Source organism: Grammomys surdaster, unplaced genomic scaffold (genome assembly GCF_004785775.1).
Source record: "Grammomys surdaster isolate TR1022 unplaced genomic scaffold, NIH_TR_1.0 125685, whole genome shotgun sequence".
Classification (NCBI taxonomy): Eukaryota; Metazoa; Chordata; class Mammalia; order Rodentia; family Muridae; genus Grammomys; species Grammomys surdaster.
The window spans coordinates 21,058-42,579 of NW_021620521.1; the positions used below are offsets into that span (position 1 = coordinate 21,058).

The following is a 21,522-nucleotide window of genomic DNA, read 5'->3' on the forward strand; positions in this document are numbered from 1 at the left end:
GTTGTATAAGAACTGAGAAAAACAACAAAGATTAAAAATAATTAAGGGATTATCTGTTTTTTAAGGAGGACAATTATGTGATTAATTATTTGAAAGGATTAGTCACAGGATTTTTTAAAATGTATTACTGTCAAACTCATCAAATAACCAAACTTTCCAGTGAACATATATTGTTATGAATATACAGAAGACAAGAGATTGTTAAGTTCATAGGTAGAATTATAAGCAGGAATGTCATCTAGTTGTAAATGTTATAGTTAGATGAATGCTATGAACTTCTAATGTTTTTTATCTGTCTGAGCATTTGACTACATGTATACATGTATGGGGTTTTAATCAAAATATGTATCTGAACAACATTGAATTAAGTGTTTGCTCTAGCCATGATAAGTTAAGAAATCTCTCTTTTATGTAAAAGGTAGTAGCATCTCTAGGCAAGTGGATGCTAACTGTCATCATTTAAGTTGCTTGTCATCCTAGATCCCCTTTTCTCTATCACAAACACACGGACTCCTTTAGGAGAAAGTCTGGAGTCTACTAGCTATCTTAGAAAGTCCTGTCTCTGATGCAGATTGGTATCATAGCTTGCAAAGGCTCAGAGGGAAGCCAGAGTAGGATAGTGCTTGCCTATAATCCTAGAACATGGGAAAGGTAATTGAGGGCAGCGACTCGAGGAATAATAAACTTCTATATCAAGTATTAAATCGCATGGTACAGTCAGGCCATGAAAACCCTGAACAATCCCTTTTACAACTAACTGGAGAAAGCCATGAGACAAAGTTACAGGAAGGGTCACTTTAACTTTAACACTCTGATTAACCTCCAGAAAACACCTAATATTACAAACACAGTAAGCTTGAAAAACACCCATTTCTTGATTTATGAAGAGTTTTTTCACCCTCATCCAAATGAGGAGAGATTAAGAAGCAGCCAAATCTTGTTAAAGAACATTACAGATGCCCTTTTAACCTCACAAATGGCCTTTATCCCTGCCATCTGCTTTTGCTAACTAAATGCTCTTTTGCATTTTTCATATTTGCTTTGCTTTTCTGTTTGGATTTAGATTTAATAGACTTTAGTGTTTATATTTTATTGTACATTCTCAACCCCACATAATAGTTCTCCTTTACTTATTTTTCAAAAAGAGTGGTAATGTCTCGTGTAGCTCAAGCTAGTTTTGAACTCTGTGTAGTCATGGGCATCTTTAAATCCCATATATCTAAATCTTCACTGTACTCTCTCTACATCTCATGCATTGGAATTTCAGATATGAGTCATCGTGAGCTGGCCACTGCAACCCAGATAAGAAGAGGTCCAAGGGGAAAGTTGCTGATTTTGCTCTGTCTACCTTTGTCCCTTGCTGATGACTGCATCTACCTTGTTCTGTTGTCTTGCTGCTATTGCCACTACACACTGACACCAGAGCTCAACTTCTTAGATCTTCCTAGGCAAACTGAATAGCAATGTCTCTCTAGGAATCTTCTAAGCTTTCTGTATAATATTGAGACTGTTAAGGCATTTAGCCTCTCAGACTGAGTTTTCTGGTGTGCACATAACCATTGCTGAACCAATTCAAAATTATCACATAAGACAAAGTAATAAATCTTTAAGATACACATCCATTCTCTTGGTGCTTTTTCTGTAGAGATCCCTGAGTAAATATACTCATCTTTAAGGAATGAAGTTCCAATAGGTTTCCTGATAAAATAGTTTTATGTTTATATTCTACACTGTCATCTGTGATTGTCACATTATATGTGTGACTATATCTAGCTTATTACATGCTATAATCTATTTATATTTCTGATTTACATACATTTATTGCTGGCAACATCAACATTTACAGAAGACTTCAATGAAAGAATTGACCATGTCAAAGAATTTGCAGACTTCTACTGTTTTCCTATTAAACGAGGTTATAGATCAATAACCAAATACAGTACTTAAAACAGCAGGGATTCTTGCAGAAGACAAGACAAAAGAGTGTAAGAGCTAGAGGTGGTGGATGATTACTGGAAACAGTGTCTGCTGGATACAAAGGAGCAGCAGCACATAGGAACTCACAGTTATGGCAGCATGCACAAAATCTCAGGCCAGAACAAAGCAGAAAAAGGAGGAGACACAGGCACAAAGGCCCACCAGTAGTCAAAGAGTTGGAAATTGATAGCAGCTGTGAGAGACAGAATCCGTTTTCCTTAAGAGTGTAGCCCCTAGTAGGTTAACGGCACTTCAGTGGAAGGCCGCACACCCAGTGTATATGGACATCACAGATGGGTTGAACGCCATGCAGGGTCGGGGCAGAAAGTTGAATGAGTAGAGAAGTGAAGTAGATCTGAAAGTAAGGAGAAGGTAGGCTTACATAGTCAAACCATATTGTATGAAATTCTCAAAGAAATTTAAGAACAAACATCAAAACAAACAAAGAAACAAACAAACAAACAAACAAACAAACCCAAGCTCTGTGGACTGTGGTCCTGTCCATACATTTGCTGATATTTGCTATATTTTCTCTCACTGAGCAAAGGTCCAGGCAATGGATAAAATCCTCATACTGAAAATTATAGTCAAGAATCAAGACAATTTTGTTTAGATCTTCATAGCTTCAAACTTCCTAATTTTACGAAAAGCAAACATTCATCTAATCTTGAATAAAAATAATGAGCTCTTTTATCCAAATGCAGATTTTTCTACTTTGGGCCCAGAAGGTGGGTGGGTTTGGGAATGATTGATTGATTGGTTAGTTGGATTGATTGCCTGGTCCTTCCCATAGCTCAGATTTATATCACATTAGAAAAAGTATCCCCACTTGTACGAGTTATTCAAAGATGCTTTGAAGAAAGCCCTTCATCTCAGTGGGTAAAGGTGCTTGCTAGGAAAGTCTGATGGCCTGAGTTCAAAACCACCACCCACAGGAAGGAGAGAAGCAATCCCTGTCTATCTCTAGACACACATATAGAAATAGTTGTAACTTAAAAATAAAATGCAAAATCCAAACAAATACAAGTGAAATAATTCCTTCCTGTATTCTCTTCTTACAGCTATTGCCTGTGGAATAAAAAGGTGGAAGCAAAAGGACACTGATCCAGGACCCATGTTGGATATCATAGGAGAGTACCCAGATTAGTCTCCTGTGGAGCAGCAGGGTACTTTGGAAGAGAAGAGCTTAAGGCCATATGAATATACTTTTCTTGGAAGACTTGTTAGGACTGGAGTAGATGACTGAGCATCCTAGCTAATGGACTCATATACACATAAGCAAAATGAAGGAATACCTGGATTTTTCTGAAAATACGAGGAAACTAAAATTTATAGAACTATCTTGGATGAAAATCCAGAGGAATATTGCCTAATACTGGTGAAATTCTCTAGATTTGTCAGGAATACTGGGCAGCCAGCCCAACCATAGCTGATCCTACCATGGCACAGATCCTATCACCATTAAATTGAAAGGAAGAGAAATGGCATCCACAGCTAATAAAAGAAAACAAACTCAAGGCCCTCTTTCTCTGAAATGGAGAATAAATACAGAGGGAATATAAAAGGTGATCATAGGCTGATGTCATAGATGCAGGCATGTTGGTATAAAATGGGTTTTCATGTTTATATACACATTCTGCATGGCTGGACAGATAGTTCTATGAGGTGAGTAAAACACTTGCTATACAAACACTAGAACCAAAGATTAAAGCCAATACCCTAGTGAAACCCAGAAGTGATGGAGGCACTTTCTGGCCTAGCATTTTCTGAAGAAGGTAAGTTGATTCCTAGATGTATCTGGTTATACATCCTAGCTGAAACCAAGAACTTCAGCTTTTACAAGAGACTCTGTCTTAAGAAATAAGGTAGAGAAGCAATTAAAGAAGAGGCCATGGATATATACATGCATCCCCTACACACAAACACACATACACACACCAATGTCAACCAAAGGTACAGATGTCAAAACACATTGAAAATATGAGCCTAAATGTTAAACATGTAAATGGATAATTCCCTCCTCTCTCTCTTCCTTACAACTTAGCATACATCTCAGTCATTGATACTGCAGTAGATTATGAATGCTTGCAAGATATTCTAGCTTAGTAAATCGGACATGGAGAACTTACAATGGATGGCTGGTGAGAGAGACAAAAGCTTATAATATGCCACAGAATGGAAACTCTATTGGTCCTTATAAAATATGTTGAGTTTAGATCTTTGGTATCTTTGGTCAGGTTCAGCAGTGTGGCTGAACTCATCTATTTTTTTTTCCTCCCTCTTTTAAGGAAAGGCACTTCGAATGCACAGCCTCAATTTTATTGTTCCATCTGCTGTGAAAGTGAAGCAGTCTCATTCTGTTTTTGTGATAATGCACAATGACATTATTCCTAGATGGAAGTTAGTGCATTTTCTTCATTGCTCTGTAAAAATCTTCACATTTCTTTGGAGGGAGGCATGGAGATTTTTTTTTTCAGAACTGCCACTGTTCTCTCATGTTGGACTATTATATTTAGCCACATTTCTTCCCCATTTTATTGTCTTGAAATATAATTTTTGCATGTGTTTGTCCTCTGTGTGCATGATTAAAGGCTCAGGCTGGTGTATGGGTACATGTGCATGTGTGTGTGGATGTGGAGTTCTGAAGTTGATATCAGACACCTTTTCAGACTGCTCTCCATTTTTATTAGTGAGGCAAGACCTTTCACTGAACTTCCAGAACCCTGTCTTGCTGCCACCCAAGTTCTGAGATTGGATCCATGAGTGTCTAGCCTTTAAGGACGTGCTAGGTATTAAAACTCTACTCATCACATTTGTGTGGCAATTGCTTTACCCATTGCGCAATCTCTCCAGACCCTATAAGATTTTATTGGATATTTTCTTTTTATTTTTTAAGATGTGCAGAATGATGTTTTGGGTCTAATATGTATATTCCTATATACACACAAGATAACATGTTTTTCTTTCCAGTATTTGTAAAACCCCACAAAATTAGTTATTTTCTAAAACATAATGCTCATTGGGTTATTAACCATGAAATAGCGACAACCATATTTGTGGGACAAATGAGACTCAGGAAGAAAGGACATAATTGATGCTCTAAAATCTCTTCTCCTTACTGAAGACTGCACACCTTAGCCACTATTCCACAAAGTCACCTGGGTGAGCATTCAAACCCACCCTGTTCACAGCTGACTTTATCCCCTGATACCAGTCTCACTTTTAAAATCTAGTACAATATCCTTTGTAGATAGGAAACTCTGTGAGGTAAGCCCAGCTTTCCTTTCAACTGGGAAAGGCCTGGGCTTTAAAACCTTCAAAATTTAACTCTAGCAACACATGTCTTCCAACAAAGCCATACTTCCTAATCAATTCCAAACATTTTTACCAACTGGAGGGAAAGTATTCAAATATGTAAGCCCTAGAGAGGGCATTTTCATTAAAACAACCAACCAATCCCCTATCACAGGCAAAGGTCCAGATAGTAAAGCTTTGGTCCTCAGCAGAGATGCTCTTGAAAGTTGACAAAAACAAAAAACAAAAGCCAAGAAACCTTAATAAGTAGGAGGCTTGAAGGTCACAGTAAGTGTAAAGAAAATTATAGCATCCTCCTTTGGGTCCTCTTTGAGACTGAACCACCAATCAAAGAGCTTGCGTGGACTGGACCGAGGCTGCAAGTATATATGTAGCAGATATCTGGGTCCTCCAACAACTGGCATGGATGCTGTCTCTAACTCAGACTTTTTTACCTGCCTTTGGATCCCTTTCCCCTAGCTGGGCTGTCTTGTCTAGCCTCAGTGGGAAAGAATGCACTTAGTCCGAATGAGACTTCATGTGCCAGGAGAGGTCTGTATCTGGAGGTGGGGGAAGGTGATTAGGAGGGAAGAGAAGAAGAAGGGGCTGAGATGTGGAATTGAAGCAGATAAATCTATTAGGTAGTAAAAAATGAAACTTTAAAAGTTACCTCAGGCATTTCTTACAGTGAAGAAAAAGCAATGAGCACAGAGAGCATCCATTCCATATTAATATTCAGGAAAATACCTAGGGGTCAATAGGTGTCTGCTGAATAGTATGATCATGACCAGACGCTGGGGGAGTAGAGTCTTCCCAGTGCCTTGCAAATAGGAAAATGCTGAGCAAATTGTGATGAGTTCAATAAGGTCCAAGTGTAGAATTGTTTCAAGAGTCATTGGGCAACTGCCTCACTGTGTCTATCCCTTTGTTCTTCAGTCTGCATTTTGTCCTCTTCTCTGTCTACCCAGTTTGTTCTCATGCATCATGTACTGCATGGCAGTACAAAGTTCCCTCAAGTACTATATCGGAACTATAGGATAATGTCCACTCAGCCTGCTTTACTTGCGGCCCCATAACACAGAGAGTTTCCATATCCTGCTCTCATTATCTTCTTCTGGATTGCTTCGAGAAATCTGTGTGCTTTGAGAGTCAGGAAAAAGAATCTCCAACTTCTATTTACTTGTAAGCATAGAACACTTGTAGCACAAAGCAAAATGCACACATTTTTGAATGAAAAGGACCAGAGACAGTTAAAATCTTATCGGTTATTTTTGCAGCACATCTGTAAATGCAGTGGCCTGTTTTGCAAGATAGGCATTCAGCTCTGGGCAAGTATTAGGGGAATAAATTAATTCAAAGACTCCCAAGGAAAACAGAAGAGTGACTCAGGGGATCCTTATCTCTTCAAGATAACATAGAAAAACATCAGTGACAGATAGAGGCACAACCTGATTTGTTTAAAAAAAAATCTACACAGACTCTGTAACCTTCTGGGGAGAACAATTAATTAGGCTGGAACAGAGAGAAAATAGAAAGAAGTGCAAATATTTGGTCCCTTTGAGGAAGAGGACCAGGTTCAATGTGATGTGCAAAGCATACTTGAGGAAACCTTTGGAGGCATGATTCACCAAAAGGGCAACAGAAAGCAGGTTATCAGCAGAGGAGTTAGTTTTTCTTCTTCATATAATGTTTCCACTTAGATATAATATTTCTTTGCATATTACATAAAACATTAACTGCAATCAATCCATTTATTTAGATTATGAGAATACCACAAAATATCATTTCCTCCCAATGGCCCTCATAGGGTCTTTTAAATAACAGATTCAAAAAAAGAAGAAGAAAAATAAAAAGGGGAGGTTGTAAAAATGTAGAAAAGCAGTCGGCTGTAGTAGCACAAGCCTTTAATACCAGCACTTGGGAGGCAGAGGTACTCAGATTTCTGAGTTCGAGACCAGCCTGGTCTACAAAGTTCCAGGACAGCCAGGGCTATACAGAGAAACCTGTCTTGAAAAAACAACAACAACAACAACAACAACAACAACAACAAAAATGAAAAGTAGAAAAGCAAGGGAATAGTGAGAGAGGGCTCTGAGAAAAGAAGGTGAGGCTGGTAGCTGCTGAGAGTCAAGTCCTTTATAATCACAGCCTCTGGAAGGGATCACAGAGGTAGCTGCCACGTGATCCTTACAGTTGTCATGTTAGAAGCAAAGGGTAAATTATAAAGGGAAAATATTCTCTCTGAAAATGCAGGGTTGCTGCTGCACACACGCTTGGATGTGTTATTGTTTCAGTTCTTAGTAATGGTGATGATCTCTCCTCAGAAAGCTCCTCTGAGTGAGAAAAGAATCTATGCTAATTGCAACATTACCATGAAATAATATAATCTCTACAAGAAAAGGATTGTTAACAAAGGGAACAGACCAGGTGTGCAGCTTCATTTGCACTCCATCATCCTACTCTGCAAAACGCACTCTATAAATTCTGTACAAACATGAAACACCCCCAAAGACTTTAGTTTGGGTCACCCAACACCATGTAGCACCCCTCTTCATACACTCCACTGGTGTCAAAACACATACCTTCCACAGTTGCTCTCTTAGGCTGGATGGTGATGGCTCCTTCTGCAATATCTTCATGCTGATGCAGTGGGTTGATTTTGGAACCCCAGCTATCTGACCCAACCCAGAGAAAATGTCCTACTTGGTCAGCTCTTTTGGCTGCTGCAAGGATCTGCCTATGGAAAGAAGCACACAAAAGGATACAGGTATAGAAACTGAGCCCAAGCATTTTCAAAATCAAGTAGAGCCAAAAAAAAAAAAAAAAAAAGCCCTGCAATTTCAAAACATAAGTGATCAATAGGAAAAGATATAATGAGGATATTTATCTTACATATGTAAAGAGGTATGTTAGCCAATATCAAAAATGCTAAAGCCCTTTGAGTAAAACAAATTAAAGATGTTAAGTGTCAAAGATAAAAGGACGGATAAGCTTGCAGTAAGCTGACTATGCATATTCACATGCATTAGATGGCTTCAGTGGGAGAAGATGTATTTAATCCTGTGGAAACTTGATGCCTGAGGGAAGAGGGATTCTGGTGGAGGTGAAGCAGGGTGTTCAGGTGAGGAAACACCCTCTCCAAGGTGGGGAGAGGAGATTGGGTGAAGAACTCAGGGAGAACAGGAAGGGGGCCAACTTTTGGAATGTAAATAAATAACATGATTTTATAAAGATTTAAAAAATTGTAAAAGCAAAACTTATAAAAAGATTCTAAATGTTTTTTTCCCATATCGGCCAAATAAAGTTTTATTTTACTTCATTTTGCACCTTTGTATCTCAGGTGGAAAGTAAGTCTCATTTCTAGAAGGTACTATGTCAATATAAATCATAGTTCTTCAGTCATTTATTAAAAAATCCAGGATTCTACTTTCAGCATGAAAGTTCATTTTTTGTGTTTACAGATTACTATGGTGGGCAAATATCAGAGGCAACAAGAGAAAAAGTATTAAAAGGAAAAAAGTATCAGCGAGAAAGTTATCATAATGGGATATGGGAAAGAGGTAAAAATGACAGATTTGTGCACATGTACACATTCTATACATATATCCATCCACACACAAGCATATATATACTTTTATACATATACATAGACATAGATTCATACTAATGTACTCACACAACCTCACCCACATATACAAACCCACATACACACACACATGCCCTGGTACACACACTCCTTCCCTCTCCCCCTCTCTTTCCTGCATTGTTCCTCCCTCCCGACACACACACACACACACACACACACACACACACACACACACACATTCTTAGCACTCAGGACTTTAAACTATCATACACAGATTCAGAAGTAAAGAAATGAGGATGTGTTTAAAGACAAAATATGAGATAGTGAGAATTCAGATTACATTTTCTTTCTCCCAGACAAAAGAAATGGAATGCTAATTTTTAAATGAAATTATAAGAAATTTTTCCCTAATAGTGTGACCATCCAACAACAGGTAGAGGAAAACTTGTGATATGAAGTAGGAGGAAAGTAGTGGGAAGGAATAAGCAAGCACTAGTTCATTAAGTACTGAAGAGTGAGGCTACTTAAAGGAATCAAACATTTCCTTAAAAACCAAATTCTACCAGGAGGAAAACAGTATTCTGGATTGTTTCTTTATGGACTGCTGGCGAAAGATCTACAAATATGACAGGCAGGAATCATTTAATAAAATAGTCAATTTTATAACTACTGTGACCCCCCATAAGTTTTTTTTATTGGTTATTTTATTTATTTGCATTTTAAATGTTATTTCCCCTCCCGGTTTCTGCTCTGCAAACCCCCATCCCCTCCCCCATGCCCCCTGCCTCTATGAGGGTGCTAGATCACCTATCCACCCATTTCCTCCTCACCACTCTAGCATTCCCCTATGCTGGGGCACAGCACCAAGGGGCTCCCATCCCATTGATGCCAGATAAGGCAATCATCTGCTACAAGCGCAACTGGAACCATGGGACTCTCCATGTGTACTCCTTGGTTGGTTGTTTAGTCCTTGGAGTTCTGGGTCTAGTTGGTTGATATTGTTGCTCTTCGATGGAGTTGCTAACCCCTTCAGCTCCTTCAGTCTTTCCCCTAACTCTTCCATTCAGGTCTCCATGCTCAGGCCGATAGTTGGCTGCAAGTGTCTTCATCTGTATTGGTCAGATTCTGGCACGGCCTCTCAGGGGACAGCTATACAAGGCTCTGGTCAACAAGTGCTTTTTGGCATCAGCAATAGAGTCCTGACTGTAGGTGAGATGGATCCCTAGGTGGGGCAGGGCCTGGATGGTCTTTCCTTTAGTCTCGGCTCTATTCTTTATTCCTGCATTTCCTTTAGACAAAAGCAATTCTGGGTTAATATTTTTGAGATGAGTAGGTGGCCCCATCCCTCAACTGGAGACCATGCTTAACCTCTGAATATGATTTCTACACCTTCTTTTCCCCCTTGGTTGGGTTTTCAGCTAATGTCATCCCTGATGTGTCCTTGGAGCCTCTTGCTTCCCTGGCATCCTGAACTCTCTAGTAGCTACTCCCACCTCATCAGCTAATAAGTTTATGTCTACAGCTATCTAGTGCCTACCCTAAGTCTCCACAGGTAAAAGAAGACCTCACTGGCAAAGCACATCAGTGTAGAAGTAAGAAATGATATAGGAGAAAGTGTCAAATAACAAATGTATTTAGTTCAGATGTAAAAGGATAACCAACAGCAAGATAATGGAAAGAATGACTTACATAAAAAAGAATGTGTCTTTTAAAAATGAAAAATTGCAGTTCCTTTTGAGAAAGAAAGGTTAAGAAAACAAAATCAAATGTTAAAAATAAAGTTAAAACAAGTGTAAGATTACATATAGTCAATATTCCTGAACAAATGTGCAAAAAAATAAACTATTTTAAACTGAATTTCTTAACTTTTGTTATTAAAACATTTTCAGAGATTGTTTCTATACTTTATTGTTACCCATTGACTGAGAAATTGAGAGAATAAATTTGTGAATTAAAAAGTTAAACCACTGTAAAAATAGAGAAACAAAACCTGTTACAAAACAATAACTTTACAAATAGTGAATATGTCCTGTAAAGCAGAGAACTCAGAAAACTAAAAAAAAAAAGCAGAAAAAATCAGATTATTAGTTGTTAATCAGAGAATTTTCACATGTACTCAGTGTACTTGTGATTTCCTTTTCACTGAAAAGTTAGACTTTAGTATGTAATAAAAATAAAGAATTCTCCAACACATAAGTAATCAACATTGTTTACTAAATCATTTCTGCGGCAAATACTGTTTTAATAAATGTGAGACACAATGTCAACCTGCCAAATATTAATTGTGAAATCAGATTAAGAAAAGTTTTAGACATCAAACACATAATATTTTTTATAGAAAATGATATATTTATTTTTATTCATATGTATAGCTGGAAGAGTTTAAATGCACCATACACATGCAGATGTCCTTCAGAGGACCTGAAGTAGAATTACAGGGCAGTTGTGAGCTGTGGAATGTGTGTGCTGGGTTCTCTGCAAGAGCAATAAGTACTCTTAAATAATGAGCCAGCTCTTCAGCCCTGAAATATGTTTTCCTTTAGATAGCTATTTCAAAAGAAGTTATTTAAGAATGCATTACCAAACACATATGTTATATATATATATATATATATATATATATATATATATGCATTATAAATAATGTTTGGGAACAAGAAAGAGAGGTCATGGAGGGAGAGAGAATACAGGAAGGAGAAATCTTAACAACACTGAAACTTCTCCCAGATTCAGTATGAATGATGGAATTTTCAGAAATGTATATCCAAAAATATTTGAGCTTGAGATTATTGTTTTATAAACTAGAAGGGAAAGGGGTATGTCTGTAATGTCAATAGTAATGAGAAAATACTAAAACAACTTAATAATTTAAAAAACTAAATAAAATAATATCATATTAACTTTAGGCAAAAAAGAATTTACATCATAGCACCAAGAGAAAATAAGTGTTTGATTCTGCAGTTAGGTATTTACATACTCATAATAATGTGAACACTAATTTTCACACAATAAATAGAAATGTGGCATAAAGATGTGGGGACCTTAGAAGAGATTTAAAGGTTTATATCATCTCAGATATGAATAAATAAACAGGGCAGGGAATCAATGATTCTAACCTTGCCTGTCGGCCCATTATGCACGTAAACCCAGAGATGTTTAAAGAGTTGAAATAGCTGCCTAAGAGAACAATGCTAGATATTGTGGAGATCATGACAGAAAGCAGATGCTCTACACTGGAGTGCTTTAGTGGTGGCTTGTAATTAAATACACAGGGCTGGTGAGGGGGCTCCATGGACAAAGGTACTTGGCACTAAACCCGAGGACTTTAGTTTTATTCTTTATGTCCACAAGCTGGAAAGAGACAACCGACTCCCACACACATTGTCCTTTGATCTCCACATGCTCACGCATGTATGTGAGCCTGTGCACACAAACATAATAATGTAATATATATATATATATGTGTGTGTGTGTGTGTGTGTGTGTGTGTGTGTGTGTTTTGCCCAAATAAAATAATGGTACTCTCAATAAAATACATTTAGTTTGTATGTTAAATCATAAAAGTAATTTTTAAAACTATGAATAATTTCTTCATTTCTCTATGATGAAACTGGCCAATACAGACATGTGCATGTGTTTTATGTGTGTGTGAAATAAGCAGTTTTATTAAATCACAGAAGGAGATGATAATTTGTTGCTAAAGAGTGTGGAGAAGTAATGACATCGGATACAGTGGAAAAGTTAGATAGAAGCCAAGACAACAAGATGAGACCAGATACCTCTGAAAAAGTGAGCACTTACTCAAAATACAGACAGTGGCAAAATTTTAATCTGTATCACAACATGTGCACATAGAACCTGGGCAATCTCCGTTCTGCAGGAGAAAGTTTAAGTGCATTTACAACTGTCTTGAAAATCTTAAACTGTATTTAATTAGAGGTTGTCTCTGAATGCCAAGGCTCTGGGTTTTGTAAGACATAATTTTAATTATTACTTGTAATCATTTACTTTGAGTTTTAATTTTTCCATAGAATTGGGGGTGGTAACATTTGCAGGATCATTTTATTTAAAAAAATTAAAAAATAAAAAAAAAGCAACTCTTTCTCATTTTCTAAGGGATTTACAGTGGACATGTGTTAGTTTTATGTGGAGAGTCAACTTTTGAAGACAGATTTTGTTATTCCTTAAAATCCAAATTATCAATACCCATGACTGATTTACCATTTAGCTTCCCTTCAAAACTGAGATATTAATGCAATCTTATCGCTATTCTCAAAGTATTTGAAGTTAATGTTGCAAGAAATGTCAAATTTTTCCATCTCCACTCTTTGAAAATAGAATCAACATTGTGGGAATTCTGTAATCTTCAGATGGTTCTGCCTTTAAGAACTCATTCTAGAAGAAACATACATGCTGAACTTTTAATCACTGTGCTCAGAAACCAAGATGCTAACATATAAATCTCAATACATAATACTATTCAAAATAGAAATTAACTCCATTATAAAAACAATATGCACACTTTGTGTGTGGATTATGTGCATATTCTACCTAAAATATAAGTCATATACTGTAGGTCAAAAATATTATAATTTTAATAACAAAACTATCTTCAAAAAACCATAGACATACATTTCCAAATGTATTACATACTAGGAAATATTTAAAGTAAGCAGAACAAAGATGAATAAAATGGTTGAAAAGAATATTAGTACCATCAGGGGAAAAACTAGAACCAAAGACCATTATAATGAAAACAAAAACTCAAAAGTAACTAAAAAGCAAAAGGGAATAAGACATCTTAAGAATGATGTAAACAGCAGAGCATCAAAAGGAAAATGATATATTTAATGGATATTCTAATCTTTCCAAGGAAGGGCATATATGAAAGAGAACTCGAAATACAAACAAAGAAACAAACAAAAAAATACAGGAGTCAGTAAAGCAATGCTGTTAGTAACAGACATGTGCAAGAAGCACCCCGAAACATGGTGGTAGATCTGGATCAAATACTTCTGTGCACAACTGCATATGTGGTATATGTGAAGTTAAAATGATAAAAACTGAATCGAGTTTTCACATTATTTTAGCCAAATTAGCTTCGTACAAATCCTACCACTCAAAGGATGAGGCAGGAGGATCATAAGTGGTCTACTTGTTTTTTAAAGGAAAACCATGGAGTTCAGCAGAAAGGGGTAGAGCATGGGAAAGGGAGAGAGAGGAGAGGAAGAAGGGAGAGGGAGCGAAAACAAGCAAATATAAAGAAAAAACAATACTAAACTTTAGGGAGTAAAATAGCTTTCACTTATATCATTAAACACTGAGCAGTGGACTTGGCATTCCACCCATCCATTCCATGGTATTGATTAAGCTTCAACTATTTTCATAGTATCAGGACAGACAGTAAGGATAAAAACACCATTCAGAAATCATATGGTCTAATGATGGTAAAAGATAATGGACAGTACAGACTTATCCGACCCCTTCAACAACAACAAGAAAAATAAATCCACTGGCATGACCCAAAAAATTAAAGTGTTATAAGGAAAAAATTTTCCAAAATAATCTGGTCAGAGAAATCTTCTTTGAAAATACAGCAGAGATGGTTGAAAGACCTAGGAAGGAGAGAACAGATGCTGGGAGCCAAACCCTTGAAATTACCTGTTGTTTTAAGAGAACCTCATGAAATTACCTGCTGTTCTAGAAAAACCTAGTCAGTTAAAGTACAAGGTTATGAAAAGACATTCACTGTCTCAGATCCCAGGAACTCAAAGAACGTCTGACATTTCCTGGGAGCTAGTTAAGACAGTGGGATGGTTTGGGCAATGAGGATATGAAGGTGGGATGGTCTTAGACAATGAGGATTCAATAGTGGGATAGCTCTAAGCAATGACTCTTGCCTAAACTTCCCATTTTTCTGTGTCTCTATAACCTGCAGCCTGAATTTAAAGTTAGAGAGCTTGATCAAAACCCTAGACTTGCTCTCCAACTTTGTGTCTCTTGTGCCTTCATTCTTTCACCCTTTTCCCTAGGGTCACGTCGAATCCCCGCAGGCTGGGGCAAACAGAAGCAGCCTCCACGCCAGCAGTATGTACATCATGCAGTGTTCAGAGGGAAATTAGACTGTGGAGAGCTCTCATAGGACATATTTAAAATCCTGCCATTTCATTGATGCTCTTGAGTACTGAGATGCAAAGAAAATGGGATCTAGGTGAGGAAGCAGTTTCAAGGAGAAAGCAGGGTTGATCTATGCAGTGAATCATCTCAAGTTCAAATGCCATCCTTTTCCATGTAAAGGTTGGAAATTTCAGGATTCAAGATAAAGTTTACATACAAGGGAAGTATAAATTAGCAATCTTCAGATGGTTGTATTGATGGCCTTTATAAGGAAAAACAGATCTTTATCTTAGTACTTTCCAGAATCTAACTTACAAAATTTTACATCTATACAAACTTAGAGCACGCACAATGATGGATTCAATGATTAAATTGCTAAAGAAGACATTTAAAATACTTTGTGTACACTGGATACAATATATTAGTTTGATATATTTACATATCACTTAGCATATTATTTATTATTATTACATATTTCCATATTTATAGTTCAGCACACATAGTTCTGTACAGGAAGTTTACTATGGCATTATTATTTATAGCAAAATTCTGTGATGAAAAATGTAATGGTCAATCCACAAGGGAAAAGCAGGATAAACTGCAGTACACAGGTAAAATGAAATTATGCATATGGATTTAAAAACTATACACATCTTCAGGCACTGCGAGTCAGGGTCTCTGATGTGAAATGCTAAGGCTAGCTAGGTAAAGAGTGGACACATGAAGTCTATCTACAGACTACTTAAAAATGGATCAAGAGCATGGTACAGAATGTGTCTAGAATGGTATACCAGAGATTGACAAGCTAGGAGTCCTGTCATCCATAAAGCAGAAAATGTTAGCCAGGACACAGAGTGTAAGGCATTTTATTTGGGGTATTGGACACCATTAGAAAAAAATTTTAGCCTTTTTAGTCAAGTAAAATTAGTGTTAACTTCTAAAAAGACAAAAATAAACAATCTGGACTGGGTTGTAGTGTTCAGAAAAGGAACCAGGGGCCACTTGTTTTCTTCAAGAAATCTAAAGGATGGCTCTTTGTGGTAAGACTTGCAGCAAGAGGGTAGGCCAAAGGGAAGTTTAAGTGATAAGTTTGGAGTTTAAGGCAATGAATGCATAAAGGCATAAATAGCATGTGGTTGTAGAATGATGTCCTGAGTTTAAATGCTAAACGATGAACATAGCAGAATAAAATGTCTTTTATACTAACAAACACCATTCTTGGAATAAAATCCTGTAATAATTAAATATGGTTTTAAAATTACAACCTTAGTGGAATGCAAGGGCTGGGAGGCAGGAGTAGGTGGGTAGGTGAGGGAACACCCTCATAGAAGCAGGGGAGGGGGGAATGGGATAGGGGGTTTCATGGGGAGGAGGGAACCAGGAAGAGGGATAACATTTGAAATGTAAATTAAGAAAATATCCAATAAAAATTAAAAATTGCAACCTTTTAAAAGTCTAGTGTGCTTTCATTCTACCAAGAATTGAATACATTTGATTTTAACTGAAATAAAGCTAAAGACACCAAGGTGCTGTGCTAATACTTCTGTAGCTGCCAAACTGTTTGGGAAAAGCATGTATGAAACATTTTGCCACCTTGTTATTAGAGCTTTTTTCTGACTCTACTTCTCCTCTCCACGCCAGCATTCTCATCCTTCTGTGGCATGCATAGGAACAAGGTTCACCAAGCATCCTTACTTTATATCCTCATCGTTGGCAAAAATCACGACGGCCCTGGAGTTGGGGGTATCCAAGAGCTGTTTGATAATTTTATCAAAGTCAATGGTCCTGTCTTTGCGTTCTTGGGGAATTCTCACGGACTGGGCAATGCAGAGCCCACCTGTTCAAGAAAAGAAAGAAGAGTGTCAATAAAGTTGCCACAGAGGTAACAAAGAAGCATGGAAGTGTTTGTGTGTGTGTTTGTGTGTGTGTTACAAACAAAACTTTGTGGACAATATACAATGTAAGTTAGCCATTATTTTGTATCTTTCATGCTATCTTCCTATAAACCATGCCATGGATTATGGTAGCTAATATTCCCTAATGTTTGTAATGGGAAGATTAGATAGATTCTTTTATTCCATGCTTCTCAGAGTAGTCATAATCTCAATCAATTTTTATTACTATCAGAGGGAGACATATGGGGCAGTTTGCTAAATAATTGATAGACTTTATTTTACCCCAACCCTTCCTAAGTCATCAGTCCTGAATATAGTATTTTTACAAGATACACTTTCAATGTGTTCAGACAGGCAAGTGAGGATAAAAGTAGTATGTTTATAGTAAAAATTACGAAGACCATCCCATGGATAGAAGACTTAAGTAGTAGGAACAAGAAAAAATATTTTCACTTCCTGTCATGTTTTTGGAAGACATCTAAAACGAGCTCTGTTACACTTAGAACATGTATGCGTGTGCCTGTGCGTGTGCGTGTGTGTGTGTGTGTGTCTGTCTGTCTGTCTGTCTGTTTGTCTGTCTTTGAGGGTTTATGAATAGGCTTCTGCAAACACACAAAACCATAAACTCTAATTCCAAATTAAGATTCCACTGAAATGTCATCTCAGTTGGTTATGTCTCTGTTATGTTAAGCAACTTTTCAACTTTAGCCCTCAGGGGAACACCTATGATATAATTCAATGATCTGATGTCCTATAACACCACAATCAGGTTAATCAATCTAGCTAACATTTCTAGAACCATATGTACAGCAAGAGTAGACACTCATTTCAAGTAAAACTCAAAGATTCATTAAGACAAAGCATAACTGGACCTTAAAGAAAAAGGAAATGAAAGTTCACGATAGATATCATGCAAAATATATTTTCAAAACTTAATGCAGAGGAAATCATTAACAAAAGTCATGGGACAATTCAAATATTTAAAAATTCAGCAACAGACTTGTCAGTTTTCCCATGGGTCAAATAGGAAGTATCTAAACAATCAAACACTTTGAAAAAATGTAAAATAAAACTACTGTACATAAAATTTAATTGAAATGGTAGCTAGATGGAAAACATTTATATAAGAAGTCAGAAATAACTAACAGAAACAACCTATGTTCCCAAAGAGAGAGCATGAATAACACATAGAAAGCAGAAATATGATAAACATTTTTAAAAATTAATAAATTTTGATATAGAGAAACATTAGAGAAAAACAATACATTAATAAACCTATTTGTTGACAGGTGCGATAAAATCAATAATTCTTAAGCTAAGAGAGAAATCTCTAAGACTGTATGAGGGATAAAGTAGAAATGTAATTGGACATCCTATTTATGAATGTGATGGTCATTTATGTCCTTAAATTCAGAAACATTGAGGAAATAGAAGATTCCTTTGAAATATAAGAGTTATGAATGTTGTGAATATTGAATGTAAAATTATCATCTGAAAAAAATCCCTGATCATTTGCATGATTCCATATAAGTTACAAATACAAACTTGGAGAGTTACCAATACCTTCAGAAAAAAAGATATAGGCTCATCTGGTTTGACTGATAAATTCCAAAAATCCTGTAGGATGATATGAATCTATCTACATAAGATGCTTCAATAGCCAGGAGGTTAATATTTAACTCATTATGTAAGGTCAGAATCACAAAATACTACCAGAATCAGTTGTAACCTTTGCCAACATTTTAAAGCACAAGAAGAAACTTTATATAGATAGGTTTCAGACTGATGGGAATGTTAGATAGTGTGGGCAGTCAGTCTGAGGTACTAACACTATTTTAGATGTCATTAAACTTCAATTCCCACCTCAGGAAGCATCATGGAACCATATAGTGAAGAGCAGTATGGTCACATGCTTTCATAATCTTATGAAGATAAAGCTAGCTATAAGTCTGGGTCCATGGCATGATAAATATGATCCACATGAGTAACATGAAGAGGAAAAAGAAAAAGAAAAAACAAGAAGAAAAAGAAAAAAAATCAATCATCCCAGTCAAAACAGATTCAGTAGGAAGCCAGAAAATCCATTTTTTTTTTCTGCCTGGGATATCTTTATTCTGTCTCTAAATTCCTGGCCTGTACGAATGTCTAAAACCAGCTTTGCACTGCTATAGCGGGAGAAACCACAAGGTTTCACACGGAGTACATATGCTCATTGGCCTTCTTTTGTTCTTCCCCTATCATCACTTAGGTGGTTTTGAAGTTTCACAAGTCAACTGTTTGCTGAAGTCTCAATAAGTTTGTGCCAAAGTCTGTAGGCAAATGCCAAAATTAAACATAGAAAGTAAAGATTAATGGAGAGGCTATGTCAGACTTTGTTCTGTGAAGTAAAGATCTGAACTTGACTTCCTTTATTTGGGGTGAGCAGGCGCAGGACTACATTTAAACAGTTGATTTGTCTCATGACCTCTATTACGAAAGGAAAAATGCTATATCCATTTTGTTAGATTCAGGGCTATAGAGCTCAACCTATGATATTGCCTTTAATCGTAACCTAGAATTGGGTATAAAATAAAATAAGTGCTTAAGCCATCTTTTTAGGTGAATGTGTATGAACTGTGCTAAATGGGGACTCTGATTTTCCTTAAGTTTGAGTATCAGAAAAATGCTTAAAAGAATGTTTCCAAATATCAAAGTAATTGATCTGCTTTGTCAGATAACTGAATGGCATGAGAGATGTTATCTATTGGTTAATATTTGAAACTTGTTGGGATCCTCAACTTATCAAAAGGGTGATATTAGAAATAGTTTTCAAGTTTTGAAAAAAAATAGATCAGTACATTCTATAGTTCAGACCACTTTTACTTACATTGACATAAAACTTTCTGGGGAATCTCATCTAAAAGAAAATGTGGATATAAAAATGTTAAAAATAAATGACTATTGTATAAATTGGAGTTTAGTTCCAGGTTTCAGATCAAAAGAAAAAAGAAAGAAAGAAAGAAAGAAAGAAAGAAAGAAAGAAAGAAAGAAAGAAAGAAAGAAAGAAAGAAAGGAAGGAAGGAAGGAAGGAAGGAAGAAAGGAAGGAGGGAAGAAAGAAAGAAAGAAAGAAAGAAAGGAAGGAAGGAAGGAAGGAAGGAAGGAAGGAAGGAAGGAAGGAAGAAAAGAAAACCCAGAATCTACAAAGGAAAAAGAACTGATGAATTGGATTTTGTGAAAACTCAGAACATTTATTCCATGAAAACAAATGAGAAGATAACACAGGTTAGAGACTAGGATGTAGTCACATATCTGATAATAGCCTTCTATCTAAAATAATGCTTAAAGTAATCAAACTACTAACAAACACAAAAATAAATTGGGCAAAAGAATCTGAATTCAGATTTAGAATCACTTAGAAATGGCACCTGAAGAGATAGGTAACAGGAGACATGAGAGAAGTGTTAAATTTCTGTCATATACTAACTCACAACCATCAGAGCTGTTTAATAACAACAACTTTCTATGAACATCAAATGTTGGACATGATTCAGAATGCAGAAATGTCTGTTCATTACTAGTGAGAGACACTGTGCAATTGTTCAGTCACTTCAGAAAAAAGGCTTCACATTCTGCATATGTTAGCACAGTTACCTTTTGGAGAATCAGGTCTTACCCTAGACTTTTACAGAAATGAATTGCAACTGTATTATAATAAAATTGTGGATATTCATATATAACTTTATTTGTAATTATCACCGATGAAAACATGTCAGGTTTAACAGGTAAATGGATAAACCATGGCTAATATACAAGTCAGAATATTCCTTAGCAGCTAACTGAGCCATTCCTTTATGCAAAAGGAATGAAACTAAGGAACACTGCACTAGATTTAAGACAATGAACTCAAAAGGCTTTACCCGAAGTCCTTCTATGGATAGAACAATGTGTAAAATGAAAAACTGAAGATGAATACAAGTGTTAAACAGGGGTTCTCAGAGTAGGAGAGTCTCATCGAAAAGTGAAAAAGAACTGCATGGTGACAGGAATAGTTTGTGTTGCTTGGAAAATGACATGGTAGGTATAAGCTCGAGGAATCACGTGTTCATCCAAAGAATATACCATTGGAAATAACCTTTACAGCATACAACTTTATATTTATGATATAGAAGGATCCCTGCTAACTGTGGGGATGAGCCTCACTGTATTATAAATGTGTGAAGAACCTAAGGATAGACATGTGGAAAAGGAATAAGCTGCATCAACTCTGAATAACATTGTTTAATGAGAAATGCTCTGGCTATGAATTGCATGTAAAATGACATTCTTATTTGTAAACTTCTTCTTTGTGGGGATGTGATTTCACAATCTGAAGCTACTTTCTATACTCGAGTGATCAAAGTAAAATAATGGAAGTCAGGACCATCATTGCTATAATAACTACACAGAAGCCATGAGCCCTGCCACATAATAATATAGTTTAGGTCCTTAGAAGATATCCACGTTTTAAAGAGGGAGAGACATACTAGTGTACACACACACACACACACACACACACACACACGCTAGTGTTCTATAAAAGGTCTAAATGCGATGATATTTCACAACTCACATATTTAGCTAGTATTCAGTTGTTGGTTTGGAGAAATTTTCCAACAGCATAAACAATGTCTCCC

At 36.5% G+C, this 21,522-nt stretch overlaps 1 protein-coding gene across 1 annotated transcript in view; it reads right to left on the reverse strand.

Moving 5' to 3' along the window:
• Positions 1–7,785: 7,785 nt before the first annotated feature.
• LOC114639136 (metabotropic glutamate receptor 7-like) overlaps positions 7,786–21,522 on the reverse strand; it is a 432,453-nt gene continuing 418,716 nt past the window's right edge. The window contains exons 3-4 of the mRNA XM_028787826.1: positions 16,670–16,811; positions 7,786–8,008 (exon numbers count right to left, since the gene is read on the reverse strand). Coding sequence (XP_028643659.1) covers positions 7,786–8,008; positions 16,670–16,811 — 365 coding nt within the window. The remainder of the gene's footprint in view (positions 8,009–16,669; positions 16,812–21,522) is intronic.